Source organism: Sturnus vulgaris, chromosome 3, assembly GCF_052056855.1.
Source record: "Sturnus vulgaris isolate bStuVul1 chromosome 3, bStuVul1.hap1, whole genome shotgun sequence".
Classification (NCBI taxonomy): domain Eukaryota; kingdom Metazoa; phylum Chordata; class Aves; order Passeriformes; family Sturnidae; genus Sturnus; species Sturnus vulgaris.
This window is the reverse complement of record NC_142245.1, coordinates 48,746,787-48,774,627: the sequence shown is the minus strand read 5'-3', so window position 1 is coordinate 48,774,627 and position 27,841 is coordinate 48,746,787. Positions and strand designations below refer to the sequence as shown.

Sequence of the window (27,841 nt, the reverse complement as noted above, 5' to 3'; positions counted from 1 at the left end):
TAGAGTAAATATGCTTCAATAAACCAAGCAAACCTTTATCAGTGCAGCTGTGAGTGCTGCAGGTACCAAGCAAAAGAAAAATATGTGTGAGATGCGATTTAGGTCAGGGCATAGAAGTTCAGAAGGTAGGAAGCACCCCTGATAAAGAGGGACTACTATCAATATTTTAAAGCTTTATATTAAAATTGTTCCTTCCAGAAGGCTTGTTTGTAATTATCTAGTATTTATTACAGCTTCAGTTTGCGACATCAAATATAAAAAAGGCATATATAGGGTTTTCATCTCTTCTTAATACTTTGTAAAACTTTGATCTGAGACTATTAAGGCTGAATGAGTGTGTGAAGCAGCATGGGCTGTGTGCTGTTGCTTGAATTGCAGAAAGTCTGGTTACATGGGATTCTGATCTGTTAGGCCCATGAATATCATGGTACCTAGCTTACTCCAGTAAAATATTTCTGAGCTATGTATCAGAAGTGAGAATTTTTGTATTTAAAAATTCCTTCAGTAAGATAAGAGTTTGTCATCTTCCTATAGGATGTTTCGAATTTTCATTACAATTAGCAGTTAAATTTGCACGGCATCTCTGGGTGGCTCTGAGTTTTTGAACTTCATCTCTGAAAATAAGTATGCTTTTCTCAGCAAAAATTAACAATAGTCTAACAGTATTCACCCGCATTCATGTTAAAGATTGCTCATGCAAGTGGTCCTATAAAGGAGCATCTGTCCTTTTGTCTTTTAAATGTTAAAATAATTGTTAAAAGTGTATTAGGATTACTGCAAAGAAGGGAAGTAAAATTCAAGTGATGTTAGGGAACTTTCACATCAAATTTCTTATAATAGGGAAGAAAAACATTCCTTTTGCAATGTTAGCTTTTATGGCTAAATACTTAAGCTAATGTTGTTTAGGTTATTCCATAAATTTCAAACAAAATAATAGAAAAAGGTGAATGGGTAAACTCTAGAGCATTTTTTTTGGTCTTAAATCTTGAGAATTTCCTTTATTGATTTCCATGGTTTTCATTAATATAAGAACATTCAGTAAATATATTTAACTAGTTTTATTATTTATATCCTCCAATTTCAATCTAGAATGAAAAATACTTATTTACCAATTACACTGGTTTTCAGACAGCAATTGGCAGTCTTATTTCATGTGTTTATCTGCCTAATGCCATGGGTAAATATATTATGAATTGTCATCCTTGAGGTTTCTCCTTCATGACTTGAGATAAGTTTCTTCAAGCTTTTCAGTTGCCAGAGATGTGGCCTCCAGGAGAAGCCATGGTGTGGAGCCCATGCCTTCATCTTGTGACTGTCACTCTCATGAATGTTTCTCCATTTAAAAAGGGGCAGGAGAGAGTTGCCTGCTCACAGATTTGGTGCAGTGAGGGAGTAGAGGGCTCATGACTCTGATTTTCCTGTTGAGGACCTCACAAGAGGGGCTACAAGTATCTCTTGATTGAACCTGGGAAATTTCAGGGAGGCTCTGATAACTTGGTTAACATTGTTTGGACTAGAAATCTGAGGCATGCAGAGTAAAAATTAATTGCCTTTGTCTGTGCAGTGCATACCAGATATTGGGGAGTTAAATATACAAATGAAAAAGAACATTTTTCACTTACTGGGTTCCAAGCTGTAGTTAAGAGGCTAAACATTTTGTGCCCTCTGTTTTCCCATGGACACAGTAGTCATTTCAGTGCCTGTGTAACACGCTGGTGCTGGGGTGGTGTGAATTGGTCACTGGACATGCTGCAGTGCAGCGTTGCAGCTGCGGGTCTGCTTTGGGGATCACACAGTAGCACCAATCCCTGCGGCTGGGACGGGGCTGCTGAAGCACAGCCACCTGTCAGCTGACCCAATTAGAACAGTTTGCTGCTTCTTCCCTCTAATGAGTGCTTTTAATAGTCTCCAGCTGTTCCCGTTTGCTGCATTACCTCTTCACAGCAAAATTTCTGGCCCGTTTTTGCAGCTCCTCATCTATTGTGTGCACTTTAAAGCACCATTTTCCCTTAGATTCTCCCATTTTGTATTAATAATTTATTGAACCACAAAGTTAATGATAATTCAGGCCTCAGCTGGAGGAGTGACTGATTAAACAACTTATAAAACATAATATTAAAGGAAATATTTTCATGGCTAACATTTACTTTTCAGTGACTTTAATTTACAAACCAAATTTTTTTTAATGTTCCCCTGCAGAGTTTGCATTCCAAACATTGCAGCATTACGCATTTATACAAAAGCAAGAAAATGTGCCTTCCTAATCTGTTTTCATTCAGTAGTCTGAGTCAATTGCACTTAGTAAATATGCAATATAGCATCTGTTAAGATTGCAACACTAAAAACTTCCATGTAATTAACAACACATACTTCTATTCATAGAAAATGTAGGATTAATACCATGCTTTTATTTAATGATACCATTCTGTATTGCTGTTCTTCTTTTTGTGGAGACAGGATACAGGTAACAACAAGATATTGCTTCAGAATGTAAAAAGGTGAGGCTTTTTTTCTTGCAGTGTTGTAGTGGTCTGAAAATTTCTGGCTGTTGCAGATTTTAAGGAACTGCACAGGAAATCAGAAACCAAGGTAGTAGTAGAGGTCCAAGCACTAAGTATCCACAATCTTATTTAAATGTAACGTTATTACAGGGTCTTACCATATACTGTGTTTCAGTTGTGCTTTTCAAGACATTTATATATGTAAAAGAACTTACGATCTTTTAAAGATAAATAATTGCTATATTAAAATTATGAACGTTCATTTTTATGGTGATTTTGCTAAGTTTTTTATTTGTTGCTTTCTGAGCGTGAATACAGAACAGTTCTTGATATTCTCTCTTGTGTTGCTTTTTGGGTTTTGTGGTAGCTTGGGGAAATAGTTTTCTCTAGCTTCTCTATAGGAAGATCCTGTTTGTAGAACGGAAAATCCCAACCACAGAACAAAGATTCTAATATATTGATGCCAACTTTTTAAGGCCATGTAAACTGTATAAGAGAAGAGGGTATGTCTGTGTTACATTTTCAGGAGATCTATTTTTGGATCACTGAACAAGAACAGAAAAGAGCATTCTTGTGCAGCCCAGGTACAAAAGCCAGCCTTGCCTTCAGTGGAAGCGGGAAGGCAGTTTGTGGGGGATAATCCTTATTTCATTTAGAAACTGATGGACTCTGACAAGCCTTTTACAGGGTTAGGAGTGAGATTTTCTCTGTGTGTTGGGTGGTTCTACCATAGCATCTGCTTGGTTCTCAGTAGTGGTCAAAAAAGGCAAACCAAAAGCAATAGAGAGCAATACAGAGAATTTCATTGTATATAAATCTCCAGTGTCTGTACTTGACTACTTCCATTTGATATTTGTGACCTCCTGTCCTAGGGTATTTCCTTCCAAATTTGCCCTAAACCAGGACACCTCCCATTCCCAAAACAGGATTGAAAGAACTAGAAAACACTCACAAATGGGTGGGAGCAATGATAAAATAATTTCCATATGAGGAATGACAAAGGTTAGGGCTCTTCAAATGAGGAAGAAGTCAATAAGGGAAAGGATATGAGAAGACAGGTTTTTGGGAGGTATGAAAAAGTGGCCTTAAGGATGATTGCTTTTGAGCTGTTTCAGTGTAAGACTAATATAAGTTTACAATTGGAATGGGTAGTTGCTGGATCCAGTAAAAAATAGAAAGATGCCATGGTTTGAACAATGTGTAATTAAGCTGTGAAAGTCCTTGCTGGTCATTGTTGTGAATAAGTTTAGATGTATTCAAAAAATAAATATTTTAGGAAACATTTCTTTACAGAGGGAATGGTCAAGCACTGGGAAAGGCTTCTTAGAAAGAGTGGTCAATACTAATTGTCAACATTTAAGAGTGATTTTTACATCACCCTTAACACTCTTCAATTCGCAGTCAGCCCTGAATACGTCAGGCAGTTGGACTAGGTGATCCTTGTAGGTCCCTTCCAACTGAAATACTCTATTCTATTCAGTTTTTAAAAGTGCAACTGTGTAGCCCTCAAGGGCTGTTAATTACCAAAGCAACACTTCTTCCACAGCAAATATCTGATCAGTACAAATCCAAAGCCTCGAGGGTATCCAATAAAAGGTCCTGTGTGTATGGTAAATGTTCCTCATAGCCAGTAGCGATTTTCTGAAATTGGTTTCTGCTCTGGGTGACTCAAAAGCAAACTTTATAATTACATGCTTACAAGTGAGTTCTACTACTAGGTGATTTATATAAAGTAGTTATAGTTACAGACATCTCCCGTTGAATGTGTTGTTTCTTCACTTTAAAATAGTTGAGTGTTCTTGGGTATATGCCATATAAGACTGTTGTCTTAAATGTCTGCCAATCAGATTAATTTTTGTAATTCTAAACTGATGCTGTCATGACTACTCTCAAATTTATTGTTAAAAGCTAAGATGCAAATTCATTTAAAGTATGAACTGCATCCATGGTTTTACATTGTGCACTGTAATAGTAAAGATACCAGAAGATGTAAAAATCCTTAATATAGTGGGATAAAACATTTGTTTCAGTGCATACTTTGCAGAAATGTGAAGTCTCTGTTTTGATGTTTCAGTATGGGTGAATTTCAGGTGTTTTATATTTTTTCTAAGCTTCGAGTTGAGTATTTTCATTTTCAGTTCTCATGTATTTTTTTAATGTGAAAGTATCAAGAAGACACATCTAAGCAGATAACACTTAAATGATTCCCAGAAAGGGATGAGTTAACAATGATATTTAGCTGACAAATAACTATTTCAGGTGAATGAAAACAAGAGGATCTGTGAGTGGTATGAATGTCACCTTCAGTGCACAGTCTAGCATTTTGGGCATTATGAACCCGAAATCAGTGTTTAATAATCATCAAGTAAAACTAGTTATTGATTGATATTTTGTTTGTCTTAAGTTGGAATACAGTTGTTTTTAAAACTGGAAAGTTTTATCATACAGAACAAAAAGAATGCTTTCACCTTCTGTTAGTACAAATTTTAAAATAATTTTTAAAGTTACAGTTTGTACATGGCATAAATAGCATAGCTGGGGCATTGACCAGCAAATAGTCTGTCTTTAAAAATATGATGTAATAATGTATATATGTGTGTGTGTGTGTTTAGGAATAGGAGTCAGACTTTTGAAATTATGTTTAATTAACAATTTTTTGAAGACTTGTTTAATGAAATCATGGTAGCTGTCCCTAGAAAACCATACTGTAAAACCTCCTAAGTACATTCCTTGCTAAGGAGTAGGCCTATTTTCTTTTCCTTGTTGCATTGTGCTTTGGCACCTTAAATGAAAACACTTTTATCGGTAGTAGGATGGGGAAGGAAACTGCAGAACCTTTTACTCCTGACAGAGGAAGGGCAGAGAGAGACAGCCCTCCTCTTACTGCCAGCATATTGGATGTGTTCAGGCTGTGGCATGATAATGTAATTTCAAGCAGTCAGATACTCACTTCACTCAAAGTGTCAAAACCTGCAGGAACTGGCAACCCATGAAAATAAAACTGAATTTATTAGCCCGTTTTACTCCTTGTCTGTCGTTCTCCTTCCTCTTTCCTTCTTGTGATTTATACCTAAGTTTTTTGGCTGTCAGAGCTGCCAGCAAAGTGAAACAAGCAGAGATCCTGATCTCTAGAACTTCCTAGCTTAAAAAAAGCTGAAGCTTTGAGGTGGTGGATGGCAAGGAGAATGTAGGGTGGTAGAATTAGGAGAACTGCCTGCCCATGGTGAGTGGCTGACGTGGTGAGGGATAGACGTGTCTTTATACAAGCATCCAAAGCTGTCCTGAGCCTTAGGTGTTTGTTGACAACAAAATATTTTCCTATCGTGTAATTTTTTGGTGGTGGTGTGGACTCCCCTGTTGGCTGCAGGATGTCTGGGTCACACTTGTGAAGTCACTATTTTTAAGACTGAAGTAGTTTATGTTGAAACCATATGGAAGCAGAGATGGCATTTTGTGGAAAAAAGGGGGCCTCAGTGCCCAGACATACTCAATAATTAGTTTATTCCAGTTTTTCTGAAGTTTTTAAGGTTTATTATACCCTGCAGAGTAAAATTCTGTGCCTTATCCTGGTCCCAGCTCACAAGGACCCCAAGGCCTGCTGGAGCATCATGTGCTTGCTCCTTTCTGGTTGGCACCGAGGCTCATCTCAGTTGAGCTGGGGCACATGTGGGATGCCTGAATATCCTGTGGGATACAACTGAGCTGCTTGTCCTGCTGGGGAGATGGCAGGTTCTTCCCAGCCAGCCTGCCCATCAGGGAAAGAACTGTTAGTACAGCAGTAAAGATGAAGGACTGAGGAGCAAATTTAAGTTTTGTTTTTCTCTTCTTACAGAAAGAATAGACTTGAACTGGGGAATAGTCTGTCTAAAATTCAGAGGCTGTCTATTCTTATTTTGTTTGCTTCAGTATGCTCCTATGATGGAGAGATGGGTGTTTGTGTGTCTCCAAAAACAACCAAAGGCCATAGGTTTGTGTTGGCAGATGGATTGTAATGTTCCCTCTGGTTGCTTGGCCCTGCCTGGCAAGTGGCTCTGTGTTTTCCCTCAGGAGTGCTCTTCAGGTGTCGGGTATTCCAGAAATCAGGTTTTCCTTCTTGGCATAAAAGGTATTGCTACAGTCTTCTCCTCTCTTCTCCTCTCTTCTCCTCTCTTCTCCTCTCTTCTCCTCTCTTCTCCTCTCTTCTCCTCTCTTCTCCTCTCTTCTCCTCTCTTCTCCTCTCTTCTCCTCTCTTCTCCTCTCTTCTCCTCTCTTCTCCTCTCTTCTCCTCTCTTCTCCTCTCTTCTCCTCTCTTCTCCTCTCCTTTTTTCTTAAAGACTTTTTTTGCAAGAGTGGATTGTGTTGAGAGGTTCTCAGCATACTAGTAGCTTCTATTGGAGTAACAGTTCTAGTATGGATGCTCCAGACCCATTTTAGGTGTCCTCCCTTCTCTTCTTTAACTTAGGAGATATGAAAGGACTTCAGACAATGAGGTGACAGATTGGCTTCTTTGCCAGAGAGATAAGCAGCTGCAATCAAACGAGTAGGCAAGTTTCGCTGCTTAGGGCAATGGAAGGACTAATGGCCTCTGTTTCCTGAAACAAGGATGGATTGAAAGCATCTTGGAGACTTAATGAACTGGAAAGCCAACAGAAATAACCCCAGACGTCTGAGGGATGGTCAGAGGGAGTTCTTCAGAAGGCTGATTCCTTCAGCCTTTTTGTGGTGAATTTTAATCAAATTCAAAAGGAAAAATAAAAAGTTTTTCATAACTTGGTAAGAAAATATTGCCAGGAGAAAATTGAGGGAACAGAGTGTGATAAACTGTATTTGTTGTCACTGGGTTGGGGTTCGGGGCATTTGGCCATTTTTTCATTAATAATCAGTCAAGTAAAGAAGGTTACTGCTGCCAGGAAATAATTTTTTTATAATCTTCCTTGTAATCCCATATTACCTAAAGGTAGAAATGTGAAAGAAAAGCCCCAAGAAGCAGGCATCAGCTGTTTCAAATGTGTTTTTGTTTTTTGCCTTAAGATGGCTATTTTAAATTGAATTACCTTTTTCAAAAATGTTCCTCACCAGTTTGCTGATGATATTACATGGTTGTGAGTTATCACAGGGATAGTCGGTGCATGTCTTGAATGAAATGTAACTCCATCTTTCAGAATAAGCAGTAGACATGCTGTGTCAGCTGAGAAAATGCATCCCCTGTGTAACAAGGTAGTGAAATTCTCCTTTGAAATAAAAGCAATGTTCGATTTTTCTGGCTATTATTCCAAGCATTGTTTTGGGGTTTTTTTCCATGTTTGCTAGAATTTTCAAAGCTCCTCTATTCTTTGTAAATATAGTTACTTTACATAAAGTCAAAATCAAACTGCCCAAAAACCCGAACAAAGGGTGTTAAGCTGATTGTTTGTTCTAGACTCTGGAAAATGGACTGCCATTGTTTCAGCAAAGCTGGCTACTGCTCAGTGAGTTATTGAAACACAGTCTATTCAGGTTACCTTGAGCACAACTTTTTCCTATGAACTCTGATCCAAGCAAAGCCAGCCACTATTCATAACTGAGCTTGTCAAGAGTAATTTCCTTCTTCTTGGGGAAAAATCCACTAACTGGTGGCAAATAGGAAACTTTCCATGGTGAAGATGGATTGTTAAATGAGATTATTATTTTCTTCAAAATTAATTTTCTGTTTTCTTTGAAAGGAAAAAAAAACAACTAAAGTGTTCATCAGTGGCTGAAGGGAAAAAAAATTCTTCAGAATGTAATTCCAAAGAATGTAATCCAAAAAAATCCTTCAGAATGTAATCTTTTGATAAAAAGAAAGGGGGGAGAAAAGCATATTTTACACTTTTTTTCCTCTTCCTAACACATTTATTAACCTTCATGATTTTATACTTGATCTTGTCGATTTCTGAGCTTTTTGAAGCCATAACACCTGAGATGAAGGCATTGAGAGATTCTGGGTTTCTGTGTAGGGAGGGAAGTATGGTTTTGTTTTTCATAGTCATCGAAAATAACTTTAGCAAACGACTGAAGATTTAGAAAGTAGAAGAAAATGTAAATAGTATCATTATTTATGCCTCTGAACCTTGTAATTTTAGTTCTTTAATACTTGGTGTTGTCAGTACAGTGATAGTCTTGTCAAACTGAAAAGTGGGATCAATATGTTCCATTTTCTGTCTTCTATTCAGAGTGGCAGTGCTATGAATAATGCAAAGTATTAGTAATTTTCCAGAAAAGCATTAGAATTGTTCAGCAAGAGGAAGATTTTAACTAGGGAAATTAGATAGGGACAGCAGAGCAGAAACCGTCTCCAGTTGTAGCAGCAGGGAAGCCACATGCAGAAGCAATATGATTTTCTTCTCTGCTCTGCAGCTCCTTTTGCATTTCAGCCCTGAGAGATGGAGAGATTCCAAGGCAGTCAACACTAGGCAGAAGACTGATTGATAAGAAAGTAAAATTGGCCCAGAAGTCAAACTTCTAGCTGTTTCCTCACCATTTAACAGGTTTGTGTGAAAGTGCCACCACAAATGCGGTTGGTCAAGGGGACGTAAAAGATATTTAAACCTTGGTACTACGAGGAACTTCTAAGAAAAAAGTCAGCACTGTGGTTTTTGAGATTTACCATCCATCTTAAAAAATGGTCAAACCCAAAGAAATTTATAATGCGTACTGTATGATGAATCATATATTTTCTCTCTTTTAATTCAGAGGTCAGCAACAGGTTTCTTTTCCTTTTTTGCTAGACAGCATACTAGATGTGACTGGATTATTTCAGGGGTGTATCAGGAACTGTTGGATACAGCTTCTCTTTAACTTCAGCAAAAGAGAATTGTATCACTGGAATTCATGACAGCAGACAGTCGAAGCTATAACTTAGCAGTATGTTGAAATAAAACATGTATTAGCTAGTGAGTGCTTATTTTCTTATATGAAAAGTTTGCTGCATCCACAGATTAGGAGAAGCTTAATAATTTTTAAAAATTATTTCTTTCCTGATGCCTACAGTAATTTTTTTTTATTTGTGGTGCATATCTTTCCTTCTCCATCTCTTCACTCTTCTATTTTGATGATCTATATTGCAGAAAGTAAGCATTTTCCTCCCCGTTCTTGTCACATTACATCCTATTTTAAAAAGAGGCAAATGGAATGATGTCTTTTGTGTTGCCTCTCCTGTTGGGATACATGAAAGCGATAATACCTAATGCTCATTGATAATAGAATTCATTTCCTTTTGGCTCATGGATTTCTTTTCTCTGATTATGTGTTTCGTATATAGAACTCTGATATTTGTTCTAATAAACCTCTTTTAAACTTTTATATTGTTTAAACTGGTTTTGTGGACCTCTGCCAAAAACAAAGTGTAGTACTAGCTTCAGGATGTTGAGGTATTCATAGAATTTAAATGTGTTTCTGTTAATATAAGCATTTTTGAGGTTTGGGCTAAAATCTGCTGAGTATAATTTCTGTGTATGCAGTCAGGCTTTAAAGGAATGGGAATGTTTGGCCTGGGAAAGAAAATGGGAGAAAAATGTGAACTACAGAAATGTCTCATTATTAAAACAGACTTTTCTATATTGTAGGGAATGCTATATTTTGAAACATTAAAATTCCTTGGTAGCTGCAAATGATACTGTGTCATATGTGGAGGTGTGAACTTTCTGCATCAGGCCCTTCTTGAGACCCGAACACCATCCAGCCCAGTTGGGAAAGCCAGTACAAACTGGGGACTTGCTCCCTTGAATGTCCTCCCAGCTTCTGACATCCTTCAGCTTACCAACAGAATTGCTGCCACGTATTTCTGTTTAATAGCCCTTGATAGACCTCTGTTCTATAAATATATCATTTCTATTTTAGTATTTTTGTTATTTTGGTGATTTGGGTTTTTCTTTTTAAATCCAGTTGCATTCCTTGTCATCCAGACTATCCTGTTGTAAGGATCTATGGCTATTAATGCTGAATGTCTTCTAGCATTATAGAGTTCTTCTGTTATCTCCTTGAGGTCAGATTTCTTATCTGCTCCCATTAATGTTCTCTGAAAAAATTGCTAATTCTCTGTTAACCCTTCTTTGTTATTCTCAAGAATTGTCTCAGCACAGATGCTGTGCAACCTTACTCAGTGTCTCATTTCAGTAAGAAAACCAGCTATTTTATGCCTGTCTTTAGCTTCCTGTCCTTAATCATCCTATCTTTTTTTTTTTTTTTTTTTTTTTTTTTGTACTGGGAACAAAGGATGTTTATCACATCTTTAGTGACTGGATTAAAGATCTGTCTCAAGATAGAGAGGTTTTTCTGCTGATGCTGATTGTGTTCTTCATTACAGTGTTGTCTAATATTAGCTAGATTCAGGCAATCTTCTGTTTTTATCCGGTTTTTTATCCACAGCATGTTTGACTGTCTTCAGTTCAAGACTATTTTTCCTGACTTAGGCTCTTTCTAGAGAGCCCTTTTCTGTATATGAACAAGCTGGTGTAGTGGAAGGTGTCCCTGCCCATGGCAGGATGGTTGGAACTAGACACTCTTTAACTTCCCTTCCAATCCACACCATTCTGTGATGTCCTGTGGTTTTTCTCATTACGTAATTTCTCATTCTGAGTAATCTGGTCATGCATATTACTGCTCAGTTGTGAGCACGACTTGCTGTTAATACAGGTCACAGAGTCGTAATATTACAATATACTTGGCTGAGCATTGATGCTTTAGCATTAGAAGGGTGGTATATTAGAGAAGTGATGATCCACAGTGTTACGTGATGACTTCCTCTGTATTTCTTTCTTTTTTTTTTTTTTTTTTTTTTAATATTTTAGCACAAGTGGTTTCTGGGATACGGCATTTCAAGGTAAACACAAGATGCTGGGTTCCAGGAGCCAGAGATGTGAAATGATTCCTTAATTCCCTTCATGACACCTTAATTCCCTTGTTCAGTGAGAACTTACTAAGACACTGGCAGGGTCTTTTCTGGTTTTACTGAAAAAGCCTAAATTAGAAATTGTTCTGTTTTAGGACTTCTGAAAATTTGAAAAGAGTCCAGAAGGTGGTCTTAAAAATGAATTGCTGTGGAGAAATATAAATATTCAGGTGAATAAAAATATGCTGTGAAGCATATGTCCTGCAGCTATTCTTCGAGTTCATCGAGATCAAGACAAAGTCGTTTTCTGAATTACATTAGAGTGGTTTTGTATCAGATACTAGTAAAGGTTTCCTGACAGTAGGAGCAGTAAAGCATTGCTGTGAATTAGAGTGGATATGAACTTTTTTTTAACAGATTGGACCAATGGTAACCTGGTATAGATACAGACCTGAGTCTTCTGTAGCATCGTTTCTTGCTGGGACAGGAGCAGCCAAGGCTGCACTGCATTGCTAGATGTGGTGACACCACCCTACCAGGAGCACCTTCACCCACCAGGGGCATCTGTCCACTTTCAGCCCACTGACTTCAGCCTCACAGTTGGCTCCAGGCTGAGGCTGTTGCCTATCAGAAATTAACTTTGTCTGTTCTCTAGAATGATCTTTTGTGAGCATAAATTGCTGGATGTATCTGTTGACTTGTGCAAACCATTTGACATTGTCCTGCACAACATTCTTGTCTCTAAACTGGAGAGATGTGGATTTGAGGGATGGATTAGTTGGTTGTTAAGGAATTTCCTGGATGTTCACTCTCAGAGTTGCGGTCAGTGGCTCAATGTCCAAGTGGAGACCAGTGGCAAGTGGTGTTCCCTAGAGTCAGTATTGAAACTGGCACTGTTTGATATCTTTGGTGACGCTGACAGAGGAGATCGAGCATACCCTCAGCAAGTTTGCTGATGACACTGAGCTGTGTGGTGTAGCTGGAAGGAAGGGATGCTATCCAGAAGCACCTGGACAAGCTCGAGAAGTGGGCCCTTGTGAACTTCATGAAGTTCAGGCCAGGTACAAGGTCCTGCACCTGAGTCAAGATAACCCCTTTGTATCTATACAGGCTGGGGGTTGAACAGATGGGGGAGCAGCCCTGGGGAGCAGGATTTGAGGGTACTGGTAGATCAGAGACTAGACATGAGCCAGAAATGTGCACCTACATCCCAGAAAGCAAATTGTATCCTGTACTGCAACAAAAGCAGTGTGGCCAGCAGGTCAAGGGCACTGAGATTCTACCTTTTATGACTTTTTCTTTTATGACTCCACTTGGAGTGCTGAGTCCAGCTCTAGGGCCCTCCACATAAAAAGGATGTGGATCTGTTGAAGCGAGTCCAGAGAATGTCCATGAAGATGATTGGAGGGCTGGAGCACCTCTTATGAAAACAGGCTGAGAACATTGAGGTTGTTGGGCCTGGGGAAGGGGAGACCTTGGAGCAGCCTTCCAGTACCTGAAGGGGGCCTGCAAGAAACTGGAGAGAGATTTTTTAAAAACAGAATGGAGTGACCGGACAAGGGACAATGGCTTTAAACTGAAAGATGGCAGGTTTAGAGATTAGGAAGAAATTCTTTACTGTGATGGCTGTTGGAACAGGTAGCCACAGAAGTTGTGGGTGCCCCATCCCTGGAAGTGTTGGGGAGACTAGGCTGGCTAGGGCTTTGATGCACATGATCTAATGGAAGGTGTCCCTGCCTTGCCAGAGGGTTTGAAACTAGGTGATCTTAAAGTCTCTTCCAGCCCAAACCATTCTATGACTTGCTGTTTTTCTCATAGGTATCTATTTGCTAGAGTCCACATGCCCTCCATTAGGGAGGGCTGAAAAGTCCTTGAGGTGGTGGGTATTTCCTTGGCATTTGCAGAATTAAATATATGCCACCCCTAATTGATTTTTTTAAAGCTCGTCATCCAAGCAGACAAATATTCCAGGTTCTTTTATGAAGAAGTGTTAGTAAACAGAATTAGCAGATACACTGTCTCCCTGCTGTTAGTTGCCAGTGGGATTCATTCTTGATTACAGTATAATGATCTTCATTTTTGGTCTTCCCTGGATCTGTGCCCTCTCTAACAGGATGGTTATTTAATGCTTACACACTGCTTCCAGCTGGCAGCCACTCATCCTTTTTTTTGGCAATTTCTTTCTATTTTTTTAAATATATTTCCCGTAGTAAGATGGTTTGAGGTGAAAAATACACAAGCAATGGAAAAGAAAGATATGGTAAGATGTCTGCTTAGAACTATGAAGCAATTCCATTCTTACTGGTAAAAGTTATCTTTGAAAAATTACTCACATGATTTCTGATAACAGAAAAGAGAGAAATATATCCACCTATGTATTTTCTTGATGTTGTACATCATTTTAAGTTAGAAAATAGCGATGTACAAACGTGTTTCATGTTTGTCACATCTAAATAGTAGCATTAGGAGCATAGTTCATCACTTTTGCTATGTCAATGCCAGTAGAAATTTGTATATGAACAAGTAACTTATGTCTGCACTTAATGAAAATGTAGATGGTTAGTAGAAGATGCTGTTTTGTTAGCTGCCACTTGACTTGTTAAGATGCCAGAAAAAAGAGCTTAATACATTGTTGGCTGAAAAGTCAGGCAAATCAGCCCAGGGAAAACAAGTGGGAGTTAAAATTGGCAGCTTATTTACTTGGTGGGGGGGGAAAGAAAGTAAAAACATTCATTTTGCTGGAAGAAATTGGAAAGTCAATTCAGAGAAACCCCAGAATTATCCTCTACAAAAATGTATTGAGTTTGCATGGCAAGCTTTAGGTAGCAGTGGTGGGGGACTGGGAGGCAGAGGGGCTGCAGGGGTGGCTTCTGTGAGAAGCTACTGGAAGCTCCTCCCATGTCCAGTGGAGCCAATGCCAGCCAGCTCCATAATTGGTCCACTGCTGGCCAAGGGTGAGCCCTTCAGTGATGGTGGTAGCACCTCTGGGATAATCTATTTAAGAAGGGAAAGAAGTTACTGCACAGGAGCAATTGCAGCTGGAGAAGAGAGGAGTGACAGTGTATGAGAGCAGTAGCTCTGCAGACACCCAAGGTCGATGCAGAAGGAGGGGAAGGAGGTGTTACAGCAGCAGAGCTGAGATTTCCCCTGCAGCCCATGGTGCAGACCACGGTGAGACAGATGTCACCCTGCAGCTCATGGGGATCCAGAGTGAAGCAGAGATCCACCTGCAGTCCATGGAGGATCCCAGACAATAGACCGTGGATGCCCAAGGGAGGCTGTAAAAGAAATTAATGTGGTGACTGAAATTGTTATCCACTGTGGCCTGTGTCACCCTGTGTAGCTGGAGTGCTGTGAGCAAGCCCTATGTTGTTCACTCTTCTGGTAGAAGACCAGAAGGCAGTAGAGAAAGAGAACAGAAAAGAGTTTCTGTTGCTTTTTGAGCTGGCTGAGCCTCACAGAAGTGAAGAGGCAATCACAGCTGTTGCAGGGGAGCATTTGGGGACAGAAACCCTGCATTCTAGGGTTAGCTGGATCTGCTCTGCCATCTTGTGGAGCTTCTTTCCAAAATGCCCACTGGTCACTCTTTAAACTGCCACTGGTGTCCCAGAAAACTTGTCCAACTTGCTGTCATCTCCAGAGGACAATCATCCCACACAGTTTGGCACAGTCCACCCCACCTGGCAGCCCTCACCTTGAAGGGCCTCAGTGCCACAGCAGCACAGGATGGGAAACATTTGGCTTGGTGTATGTTGGCAATGATGATTTGGGAAGCAATGCCCAGCACTTGCCCACCCCACAGCAATCTGCTGCCAGCGCTGTTGGCAGAGATGCACAAACAAATACCAAATGTATTTGAAAGAAATATCATCTTGCTGCTGTGTGGCTCTAGTTATGCAAATACTCGACTGAGATTTAATAAAAACATTAAATATCACCTGGTGAAGTAAAAGTCTTTTTAACTGGGGTTAAAAGTGTGTTGTGTTGTATCTTGTGTTTCATTAAAATGTGCAAGTAATTTGTGCTCCTAAGTAAGATTTACTAAGATGTGTTACATTTGTACTTGGAAACCTTCATGCCAACTATACCTTGACTTTTCATTGTCTTTCTGCAGCCTGCCAGAGTAGGAAGTTGTGCTTTTCCTTCTTTCATGTCATATTTGTACTCACAAGCCCTTTTCCGAGACATCATGTCTACGTTTTCTTTCCAATCACTCCAAGGCCAGCCAGAGCTCCCAAGCTGGGGCCAGAGAAGATGGCGAATTACGTTGGGATTTTTAGCGTGGTTGTGTTTAGTTTATATGATGCAATGTTGTCCTCAGGATGTAATGGTCAATTTGACCTCTTTGCAAACACCAGCTATGTGAGAAAACGCTTTACAAGCTGCGAGAGGATTCTTGGTGGCTCTCAGTAGAGTGGAAGAATTTTTGTTGGCTGGCAACAGGGAGGACTGGACTGCACTGCTGACTGTAGTGGTGTATGAAGAACAGCTTTGTAAGCAGGAGAGGTCAGCGTAGGCTGGGCTCAGTCACTGGTTTTCCACATCATTTTATTTCATTTCTTTTTATGAAAATTTGAAATTTAGGTTGCTGCTGACACACCTTCACATCCTTCACCCTTTGGACTGAAGGAGCATGCACTGTTCCTGGGCTGTGAGCAAGGTCTCCTGGTTTCACAGAAATTGTGGTGTCTCACAGGGGCAGGACATAGAGGATGTGGTTTTTTTGTTTTAATTGTGAGAGAAAAGATATTTTTGTGTTTTTCCATGGATGAACAGATGGAAATGGAATGGAAATTATTTGCAAGGCATGTATGTATTTGAGTTATGATTCCTTATTTTAAATTGTCAGGGCTACTAATAATTGCAATGCATCCAGGGTAGAATGTGGTGTTTCTGTAATTTTTGGTTGAGACACTAATAATCATAAAACAGGGAATGCCTTGAAACGCAAAGGCTTTTGGTTTTGCCTTTTTTTTGGGGGGGGGGGAGTGGTTCTGTTTGTTTTGTTTGTTTGGTGGATTTATTTGGTTTTGTTTTGGGGTTTTTTTAATTGTTTTTTTGCTTTTAAATTTATGTGTTCCTTCTACTGTACAAAAGCAAGTTACTATTTCTATCAGTACTTCTAGGATTTTCTGTTAGGAGGAAAAAAAGTTCTCAAATCTTGTGTCACATCTTTTTGTATATGGTACAATATTTGTTATAAGACAATATCTTCAGTAAATTGCTTATTGTTCTACAAAAGAGCACTTTTTAAAGCTTGTTCTTTTTGTGATGGCATTAAAATTCCCAAAGGAATTTTGTAGCCCTTCACTCTCTACAACTACCTGAAAGGAGTTTTAATGAGGAGGAAATGAAGGGATGATTGGAAATGTTCCTAGGTTGTGTCAGGAAGGTTCAGATTAGATATTAGGAAAAAAAACTTTCACTGAAAGAGATGTTAGGCATTGGAATAAGTTGCCCCGGGAAATGATAGAGTCACTATCTCTGGAAGCATTCAAGAGGCATCTGGGTGTGGCACTTGGGGATATGGTTTAGGATTATGGTGGTCCTGGGTTAAGTTGAACTAGATGATCTTGAAGGTCTCTTCTAAACCTGATGCTTCAATGATTCTATGAAATATTTTTAATCAGGTGCTGACTTCCTCTTATAGCATGTATAAGCTCACTATGGCAAATTAAATCATTTATTACTAATCTCAAAAAAGCATATTAATAATGCACCTTTGATATATTTCTGATAAATCAATAGTCTGACTTGTTGACAGATTAAAGGATTAAGGCATGTTCTGATTTTCATTTCAAAGACAATTTTACAGAAGTAAGCAGAAATTGCCAGTTTAATTTTTCAGACAAAATTGTTACATGAGTAGAAAAATATGGTACTATTTAAAAGAAAGACAGTTTCTGTTGTTACTTGGAGCTGCAGGGCTGATTCCCAGGCCTCCCACTGCCCCATTGAAGACACAAGCCCAGTGGGATATGAGTGATATGAATTGTAGCCAGGAGCTGAGGAATAAAGTAAAATGCTTCTTTCTGTATTGTGAAAGGTTATGATCAAAGTAGCTTTGTGTGTTTCGTTCTGTATCTTTCCAGACTGTGTTAAAATAATTTTTACAGGGTTCCTCCTGTGATTTAAATGAGCAAGGCTGTCATCTGTCACCTTGCAAATTTTTGTCTCACATGGACACATTTCTGCCCTGAAAGATCTGTGTTCTGCTGAGAAAGCATGTTCTTACTCAGAGATGTGGCTTAATTAATGTTGCTTAGGATAGCAGAGTAACACTGCCTAGAATAATGTCATTTCACCTTGGCTTTCCATGCTTGGAAGAAAAAAACAGAAATTCTTGAGTGCCACTAGCACCAAAAAGCATCTTCCTGTGGGTGTGCTTAAGTTTTGTAATGACTAGCACACCTTAGGCTGACCTTTCATCCACTTTTTGGTTGAAAACTGATTTCCCATCTCATGGGGTGAACAGATGCCACAAATGCACAATGACACTCCAGCAGCTGGAATACAGATCACACCACTGGTGGTAAACAAAGCCTGGGAAGGGGCAATGCTTCTGATGTCAGGAAGGCAAAGTGCATGTTCTTGTGTGGCAAAAGATTGTAGGTTTGTATGAAAGCTCACCTGGCTTTTATCTTAAAGCTTGAATTATCAATAAAGAGTTGGAAAGATTAGATTAGATTAGATTAGATTAGATTAGATTAGATTAGATTAGAGCCAGTCTGGTTGTTCCAGTAATGCTGCATCAGTTTACCCTAAAAAGGACACTAAAAAGCTCCTTTTGAGTTAGTATCAGCTGTTTACTTGTTAAAGCTGCAGTATTTACCACATGAATTTACATTTATTGTACAGATATTTCTCTGGCCGTCTGAATCAAATACTATTTTCACAGTTGCAAGAAGGTCCCAGTTACACTTTTGTGTTGGGTATTGATAGTCATGTCAGGGAGTATTTTCTGACTCATCATATTCATTATTTTTGCAAAGAAATGATAAGTTTCTTTGTTGGAAGCTGATGTCCATTCGCCTTTGTATGAGAGTAAGAAAAGAGTTAATGTTCTTCGCTAAGTGTTGCTACAGACTTTGAAATCTTATTAGGTGTTCTACTCACCTTCCATCTAATCTGTCTATCAAGTGCAAGCCAGATTGGGCATGATTTAAAGTATTGTCAGGGCAATATTTCAGATTTTTTTTAATCTAAGCAATTTATTAATTCATTGCAGGTCTTTAGGTCCTTATGAAAGCAAAAAATATGTATCAGTGAAAACATTTCTGGTGGTGTCTATAATAAAAGCACAATAAGCCTGTAAAGAAATTTGTAATTCATGCTAAAAAACCCTCTTGGGCTGATATGAGAGACATTGCCTGTGCAATCTATGCATCCACAGTAAGATTTCTTAGTAATCATAACATGGAGAATGGGGGACTGGTTAGCTTCAGCTCAGAGCCTTTAATGTCAAAATTCAGGTCTTGACCATAAATCTTCTAAGTATGTATTTAAAGCAAGCCGTGAATATACTGTGGGAAGCAGGGGAAATGGATTGTTTGTATCCCAGTTGGCAATTTATACGTTGTTTACTTTAATGGTTCCTCACCGTATGATTTACGTCCTAGCCCATGGTCTTCTGGTGCGCTTATAAAGTTGGATTCACATAACTGTGAGACAGAGTAGGAATCAGAAATCTTCTTTAAAAGGTTTGCAGACCCAAATGGGGCTCTAATGAAGTTAGATGAGAGGACTGAGGCTCTGGGAAGAGCTTTTCACTGATGAGGCCTGAGGTGCAGATGCTGTGCTGGAGGCTTGTACCCTGCCCTCTCCTGGGAGAGCAGGGGGTGCCGTCCATGTGTCCCATGCTGCCAAGCACATCTGTCTTGTGGAATGTTCTCTATCACATTTTATTTACTTGGTAAAATATGGATTTGTTTAGTTGTTGGTTTGATATTGATGTGTATAGCACCTATAGCATTTTGAAAGCACATATCTAAATAACAATGAAGTTTGATTCTGCAAAGGTGAGATCCTTCCATCCTTGCTTTTGTTGTCTTACCCATTTTTTACCCCATATGTCTCTGGAGTGGGTGTGTCTGCTTGCAGAGTAAGACTATTAAATTAGATAAGGATAATGGAATTCAATCCCATGTGTTTATTATTGTGCTGAAGTAAAGCTATAAATGGAATGCAGTTCCTCAGGGTTCAGTAGCTGTGCCTAGTCTTTGAAAAATGATCAATATCTTCTAATTAGATAAATGATATTTCGTGAAAAGTATAAATACTTTCTAGTAACCCCTTTTCTTAGTAGGCTTTACACAGTTCAGTTCTGAAAATCGGAGAAGTTTACACAATTGTAACCAAAAGTGATATATGTTCTAATATTGAGTGAGATGTACAAATTACAGCTTACATTTGTTCATTCCGGTCATTGAATGCAGCAGAATTAAAAAACAAAAAAGAAGGGGACAGATAATAATTGTTGTCTCAATTTTATTTATTCTGGCTACTTCAGGTTTCCTTCAGGGTGTATTTAGAAGAAAGAAGAGCCTGAAAATAATATTTTGAATGTTTTAAATGTTACTCAGTATGAAAGTTGATTAATGTGTCCCACTTTGACTCATACAGTAATCTCAGGATAATAATTGCGGGGTTTGCAGCAAGGAGGAAAAAACTGCTTTACTTGCATTCTGGGACAAAATAACTTTGTTTTCCCTGCTGATATTTAGGAGTAGATAAATGGACCAATAGATTACTTTAAAGATATTTGTTATAGCCTCAGCACAATTCTTTGGCCCTGAGATTACTATTGAAAGTATAAGATAAAGAAAACAGTTACTATTAGAGAAAGAAAAATACAGTATTTTTCTCTTTCCTCCCCCACAGGACATTAATGTATGTATCCTTGAAAACTACCCTGAATGTTCTAATCCCAGGTTATTTTACATCATACCATATTTCTGTGGACAGCATCCAAGATGCAGGTAAATATATGCAAGGTATTTCAATTTATTCAGCAATAGCTATTGCCAGCATTTTGTCAGAAATTGGTAACAAAGAGGTGACCTTATTTGAAGTACAAGAGAAAAATGAAAGTACAAGGAATGTAGCACTGTATGTGCTAACTGCATGTGTATATGTTGAAGTAAGGAGGGCACTGCAAATGTAGCACTAATCTTTTTTTTATTTATAGCATGAATAATTCATCAAATATGAATGTATTTATGTGGATTTTTTTTTTCTGGGTTACTCATTTTATCTGCACTGTAATTTTGTAATACATGTTTTTTATTTGCTCAGATGCTTGTATCAGGTCTATATGAGGAATACAGGTTTCTGTGTCCATCTAAGAAACCATATTCATGCTTAAAACTATGTAAAATGCAGCCTTCTACTGCCTTAATTGAGCTACCTCTTTTTTACTATCTGCGTATGCTATTCTAATATTGCTGTATTACTGATACAACAGTAAATTTTTTTGTGCAATAATATAGGAATAATTTTACTGTTGCATTGTTGGTAACAAGTGTTCTTTATTAGGTATGTTTCACTTCAAGGTATTCTGTTTCTGTATTATTCAGGCTTCTCCATAATGAAACAACCTCACATTTTCCAGAACTTCTTTCAAAAGCCATACTTCCTGTAGCAGTAATAACAAGTGAAAATGTTACTACTTCTGTCTTAATTTCTAAGCATCTATGTTGTAAAATCCTACCTTTTTTTTTTTTTTTTTGCTTAAGTGAAATTATGTATAAGAAACAAAACAGGTTAATGACTTCATTTTCATTACAGAACAGGTTAATGACTTAATTTTCATTACACTTTTTTTAACTTATTTTGACCTTATTTGCAAAATCTTGTGATTGCACATTTAACTTGCATGTGCAAGTAATCCCATTAATTTTCTATATTAATGCTTTCCCAAAATACCTCTGTGTGGTTCCAAGCAGCATATTGAAGTAGTGGTTTGTACCTTGTTGTAGATGTGGCTCCTGTCATGCCCTTGCATTCCCTTCAGCTACTTCTTAGTCCAATAAGGAGCTACAAACAGGAGGCTCATAGTGTTTGTTAGGACAGTTTGCTCTTCCAGAAAACGGATGAGTGCACAGAAGGTGGTAGAGCATGAAAAACCTGCTGCAAGTCTGCTCTAGTAGGAGTGAAAAGTAGTAAGCTTTTCCACATGACACAGAGCTTCAGACAAATGTTAAATTCACTATTGCACAGGGTCCACAGTAACCTAATCAAGTCAGGGAAGAGGTGTGATTTACAGCCACTCCCAGGCAGGGATGCTCCTGAAGACTTTGGCAAAGGTTAAAATGAAGGACAAGGTAGAAAATGGTAGTGTCCTGTGTAGAATTTGCTGAGTAACAGCAGGCAGCGGCTGTTCCCAACAGTTCTCCTGTTGTAGTTCAGGGATGCCACCACCCCTCAGCGCCTTCCAACACCAAGGGCAGTCATTCCTCCCATCAGACGAGCTGTGCTTCCAAGCTGAAATACCAAAGTTCACAAGTTTGAGCTTATAAAAAACTTGGCAAAAGATATCTTCAGAACGAAGTACTTTCACACAGTGATTAGCCTCCTTTTGATGTGATCCTGTTTTTACATACCAATCCAATCTTAGATGTTGCGTGGAAAAGTTCAGTAAGTAAGCTACTCAGGTTTGGTGGGGGGACTTTTTTTGTTCTAAGTATAGCACTGAATATATTTTTTTATTCACTTGTGTTCTTGGCTTGAATTTGAGAAGTAAATGCACATTTAAACTTTGCTTTTTCCCTCCTCCGTCTTCCCCCATCAATTTCATACAGGGAGCCTGGTGAATGGGCCCTTGAAAGAGCAAAGCTGAACGTTAATGAAAATTTTCTACTTGTGGGCATTCTGGAGGAGTTGGAGGATGTGCTGCTTTTATTAGAAAGATTCTTACCTCATTATTTCAAGGATGTGCTTAGCATCTACAAAAATCCAGGTAACTTTTTCCATTAAAAAGCTATTTTTACAGAAACTTCAGCTAAATCAGCATGGCTGCTGAAGGGTACGTGTTTCTTTCTTGTTCAGTCAATGAAGAAGTTTATCTCCCTTTTAGGGAACAGATTTGATGATAGGGGAAGGTCATATATTCTAGTTTTATCTTTAATGTTACTGTGTGGTTTTCTTTCCTTGCAAGCACTTGTTGCTCAGTGATCTTTCCACAAGCCAGAAAGCTTCCTGTTTTCACTGGAGTGCTGCTTCTTCTTCTAATTGTGTCATACTGAATTCTCAAATAATACTGTCAAATTGGTGTCAGCAATATGTACTTAAATGAACCTTCAAGAAATGGTTTGGGGAGCTGGAGACTTTGGAGATTCTCCAGGACAAGGTTATTTATTTTCACTCAGCCTTCACTATGGAGTTGAAATGAAATGAACTTTCAGTTGAGCTGAGTTTAGGTAAAATACAAATAAGAATGTGCATTTACATCGCTTCCAATACAGTGCTGAGGAAAAAAGACTTAGGAGTCTGGAGTAGAGAAATGAAAATGGAGAGCATTCAGTCTACTCCTTAATTTGCACCCCATGGTCAATCTGAAAGGGTTCTCTGTGTCAGTCCATCCCTCCAATGCTTACTTATTGCTGACTTCTTTAAAAGACAGTCTTGTGTCCTGTGCCTTAAAATAAATATGATGCTTCTGGAGGGCTGTGCATGTCATTCCAGCAGAATTGATTTCTTGCTTACATTTGACTGGCCCATCAACATTGTGTGCACCAAGCAGGGGTAAAGCTTCCCTTCTTCCTTTGTGACTTGGTTGCATTTGTGTCAGTATGAAATGCCTACAGCCATTCATACGTATGTTTTGCACCAAGCTGTATATTCAAAGCACATGGAACAAAGATTGAATTTAGTTTGTAATGCATGCAGCTGATGACCAGCTTCTGACTGAGAACAGCTATTACAGTAGTCAGTCACTTTGGAGAAATTATGGGTTTCTGTGCATAACCGGGCTTTATGTGTGACTGTCCACCAAACCCTTCTTCTAGGGTGCATCTTTGGAAATTCTGTATTCAGCTGTGATACAGGTACTAGGGAAAGTACAGAATTCCTTCTCTGAACATGCCTGCACTGGGTCATTGTCTGCTTGCAGTCAGGCAGTTAAGGCAGCTCTTTGGAAGGTGGGAGTGTAACTTTGTGGTGCCACACCCAGCCATAGAGCGATTTTGCTTAATAACAGACATAAGCAGAATATTGTACTGACATAAGAGCAATGCCCAGTGTGGGATCACTTCTCTCCCTTATCTTTGTATATTAAAAAATAAAAATCCTTACGTTTGCGGTATGTGGAAGTCATCCTAAAGGTTTGCACAATTTGGTGTTGAAGGTTTCCCTGTAGGGATGTTAGACAAAAGGAAGGCAGGGTGATCAACGGGATAGTCTCTCTCTGCCATGGGAGTTTTCTTTGAGTTTATGTGACTTCTTCAGCTGTTCTGTGCACCCATATATTTTCACTTCTTTTACAATAAGGGAATCTAATAAGCAGCATGCAGGGTTCTGATTTTCATCAGGGTGCCCTAGAAATTGTCAGTTGGGAAATAAGCAATCCACCAGAATAATTAAGTGCTGGTTAATTTTTCACCTCTCTTTGTATTTTCCAGTATCTGAAGGAAATTTGATCACTTCTTGGCAGTGATTTCTTCCGGGATTTCATGTGAAAGACAGGTTTTGTCACCACTTTCCATCAGTATTGCCTATGTGGATTAAACCTCTATTTTATCTTTCCCATTCACTTACTGACTGGGCATATTAGTCAAAAAAACAGTTTCCTTGTGTTAACTCTCTCCTGCTCTTTTAATACATGCATATGTTTGAGGGGTTTTTTTCTATCATAATTATTTTCTGGTTATTTCTGAGTTGGTGCTAATGCTTACCAAAAAAAAAGCTTAACAGAATCAGACAGAAAAATAAAAAATATTCAAGAGGTGTGTCAGAAATCCTACATTGTTCTTCTCCTCAGGGCATCTTAGACCTGATCTTCAACACCCTCTGCTGTTGCGTTATGAAGTGCATGGAAGAAGACATGTTGTTCTGCCAGCTGTGTAGTGGTCCTACAAAGCAGGAGATAACTTGGACCAAAAATGACCTTTTGTTGCAGCTAACACTTGCAGATTAAATCTATACAGTTTACAGTATTGTCTGCTGACCTGCTGCTCCACTTGAGATTCTCCTGTGGTAGTCTTTCCTCTTTCCACATGAACAAGGACAGTTTTTCTAGAATTTATCGTTTGTCAGCTGAATATAACAAGATGAGGAAAACACAGTGAAGGATGTGTACAGAAAGGTGATTTACTTCCAGGCCTGTGAATATCTGCACCAGCGTCCGCTGAAACAAGCAGTTCTGGATTAAAGGCAATTCAGAAACTGGATTTATAGAGCTGCCTTGAAGCAAAAAGTAGCTGAAGAAAGACTATTTCAGTCCAGTGTTGCTTTAGTGGATTACATAGATTAGAAATCACAGTAAAAAACAGGCGATCGCTGTCCCACCAATATCATAATCTAAACCATATTAAAAGCACCTTCCTGCTATAGGAATCAAAATGCCTGATGTTATCAAACCCATAAAATCACACGTGCATTTAAGATACATCTGCAGGAGTTGTGAGTTAAACCTCTTATTCCTAAAGTTGAGATTCTCCTCTCTCGTTATAGGTGCTTTGAGTTGTCACCAGATCACTGCATCTCCTATCTAAGCAGACTTCTTGTATTGGAAACCTTCAGTATAGGTTAATAATACAGAAATCAGGAAATCTAGAAACTTTTTCTCATCTCGGTTTCTTTGAACTGAGCAGGCCATATTCAAAGTTCTCTGTTTCTTTTGTGTTTCTAGCAAAATTTCTCATCTGAAGCACTATAATATTTATCAAGAAACTATTTTTCAATATTCTCTTAGGAGAAAACAAAGCACATAGTTGTTTTACCTTCAAAAATATTTTTCTGCTGTTGTTCTGAAGCAGATCATTAAAACTGTGGCTCTATTATCAGATAAGATAGAGTGACATTTTCATCAGAGAGCTATTGTCTGTCTGTATATCTGATGACACATGTAACTGCTTGAAGCAGTATGAATTGAGTGCTTTTCTTCTTGATGCTAATGATTTGTCTGATATCAGCTGGCAAAAGGAAACTACAGAAGAAAGTGAACAAGTTTTTCTTCTAGTGAAGAAAGGCAAAATGTTAAAAAAACTTGGCAGTTCAGCATGACAGAAAATTTCATGTCAGAGGACACTGGAGGATAATTTCCTTCATTGCATTAACAAAAATGTTGCATTCAGCTATTCCATATGCCAGATATTTTGACTTGTGTGTTTTATAGCCTCGTGTAACAAAATGTGAAAGCTCTTTCTGATGCTAAAGTTTCCATTGGAACAAATCTGGTTTTATCTTGTACAGTACTTTAAAGCTGTGGGCTTCCTGTTTTTCTGTGTCTCCACTGTCCTTGAAATTAAGCATTATCTTAATGTTACTACCAAGTCAAGAATTGCAAAAGGCCTCTCTTTTTTGATGCCTGTCTTGTCCAAAGTTGCAAACTTGTCTTGACAGCCAAAACTGACTTTGCCAAGAGATTAAAAGGGCAGGAATGGGAGCAGCAGACAGATTTTGAAATCAATAGATAGATGAATAGATGAGTAGAATAAATTTTAAAATATATTTTTGTGTTTAATAGCTATCTTTTCTAACACAGTAAAATTTGCTCAAAACGTTGTCTTTTTTCACCAGCATTGAAACATATAGGATCCAATTGCAGAGCCTTAGATTATATTTATTGCAAAATTTTAAAGTATTCTTTAACTCTTTGAAAGGCCTGAAGTAGTTATAACGAAACTGGACATGTAAAATCTCTCCTTACTTTCAGGAGCTCAAGGAAAAAAAATAATTGGTCGGTTCTGGTCACTTTTGCTGGCTATAGCTCACTTCTGTAACCTGACTGGTAGCCAGAACACAGAATACTTGCATAGTTTCTTTTGAAATGGGCACATGTGGGTTTCATATCTTTGCTATTTTTAAGAGGCAAAAAATACATACTGTACTCAGCAAAACAGAGTTTTCTTCTTGTCTTGTCAGCTTCTGTGGCATGGGTAAAAATTAATAGCATCCAGTGTAAAACAATAGGCAATAAAATGTTTTTTTATCACCTCAGAAATGAGCCATATCCTCACACCTCTCTGCAGGAGTTCATAAATTTTCTTTGGCACCAGAAGCCCTATAAAAACACTTCTTCCCAATACCAGGAAAAAAACCCTTTGTTTTCTGAAAGGTGAGTTTAGCGTGGAGAATGTATAGGTCTTACTCTGCAACAAGAAGACTGGCTTTAAGCTTTTTCAGACAGTGAATTTTATTGAGTGCAATGAAATAACTCACACTGTCATCTGAAAGAAAATATATTGTTTAAGTAAATTGTAATACTTTTTTTTTTAATGCAATGAAAATTTGACTGCATAAGAATTGCATTTACAGGGAATGTTTTAAACTGTAGTAGTAATAGTATCCCAGGTAGTATAAACCCTCTCAATTTTTAAATTCACTATGTTCATGAATGTTAATGATACAGTCTTGACATTTTTTCTTCATAAGTTTCCCCTTCTCTTTAAACCTGGTAAGTAGAGAGGTGTTGCCATTTGTCTTTATTGCAGAGCTGAGGTCCTGAGAAGCAGTGCATTTTTGATGGAGTTAGGAAAAGGGTTAAATGAAGCTCAGCAGTCTTTGCACTGTGCTGAAGATCACTGCTGTGCCAGGCCAGCACTGAAGGTGGGATGTACCTTCAGATGGTTCAGATGCTATGCATTTGGAAAAGTTCAGGAACCAAGGGTTTTTTCCTTCTGAGAAACTGTAGTGAATGTGTTTACAGACACCACCTCCAAGAGCAAAAACTTTGAGTAAGAAATGATCATAGGGCTCCGGTGGAAGGAGGCAGTGCTTGTTGTGCAGTGTAGTTAAATAGTGATCATCTTATCTTCTATTCTGTCTTTGTTCTGCACAAAATGAAAGGAAGGAAGAAATTAGGACAAATCATATAGGGCTTCTTAGTCTGCTGGCTTTTTGTGACCTATATTTTCTGGAGGGGGCTGTGACTGGGAAATGGAAAGGGAATACACTGGCTCATCTCCTGTGCTGGAGTCCCCAACCCTTGTCTCTCTTACAAGCACCTGCACTCTTGATGAGAGAATAAAATCGGCATGGATTAGTTTTAATTTAAATATCGTGGGGGTTTTGTGGTGAGGTTTATTTGTTCAGTTTGGTTTTGGGTGGGATTTTTTTGTGGTTTTTTTTGCATCACTTCTAAAATTTCAAACACATTTAAATGTTTAAAAGCTTTGGAAATTCCAAATACGCTCTCTTTTCTTTTGCCTTGCGCTCTATAAGAGCTTTGTGTTTTCCCTAAGTAATACTTCGAACAGGAATCACTGACTATGAAAATCTTCTACAGAAGAGGAAAGTTTTAAATTTCACGTGGAGGTAAAGCGAGGTTGGACGTGGGAGGTAACTACCTGTGTAG

The 27,841-nt window shown here is 38.5% G+C and overlaps 1 protein-coding gene across 1 annotated transcript in view; it reads left to right on the top strand.

Moving 5' to 3' along the window:
• The window catches only part of UST (uronyl 2-sulfotransferase), a 151,261-nt gene that overhangs the window by 98,132 nt on the left and 25,288 nt on the right, over positions 1-27,841 (top strand). Inside the window, exons 6-7 of the mRNA XM_014885200.2 lie at positions 20,209-20,306; positions 22,128-22,285. Of these exons, the coding sequence (XP_014740686.2) occupies positions 20,209-20,306; positions 22,128-22,285 (256 nt within the window). The remainder of the gene's footprint in view (positions 1-20,208; positions 20,307-22,127; positions 22,286-27,841) is intronic.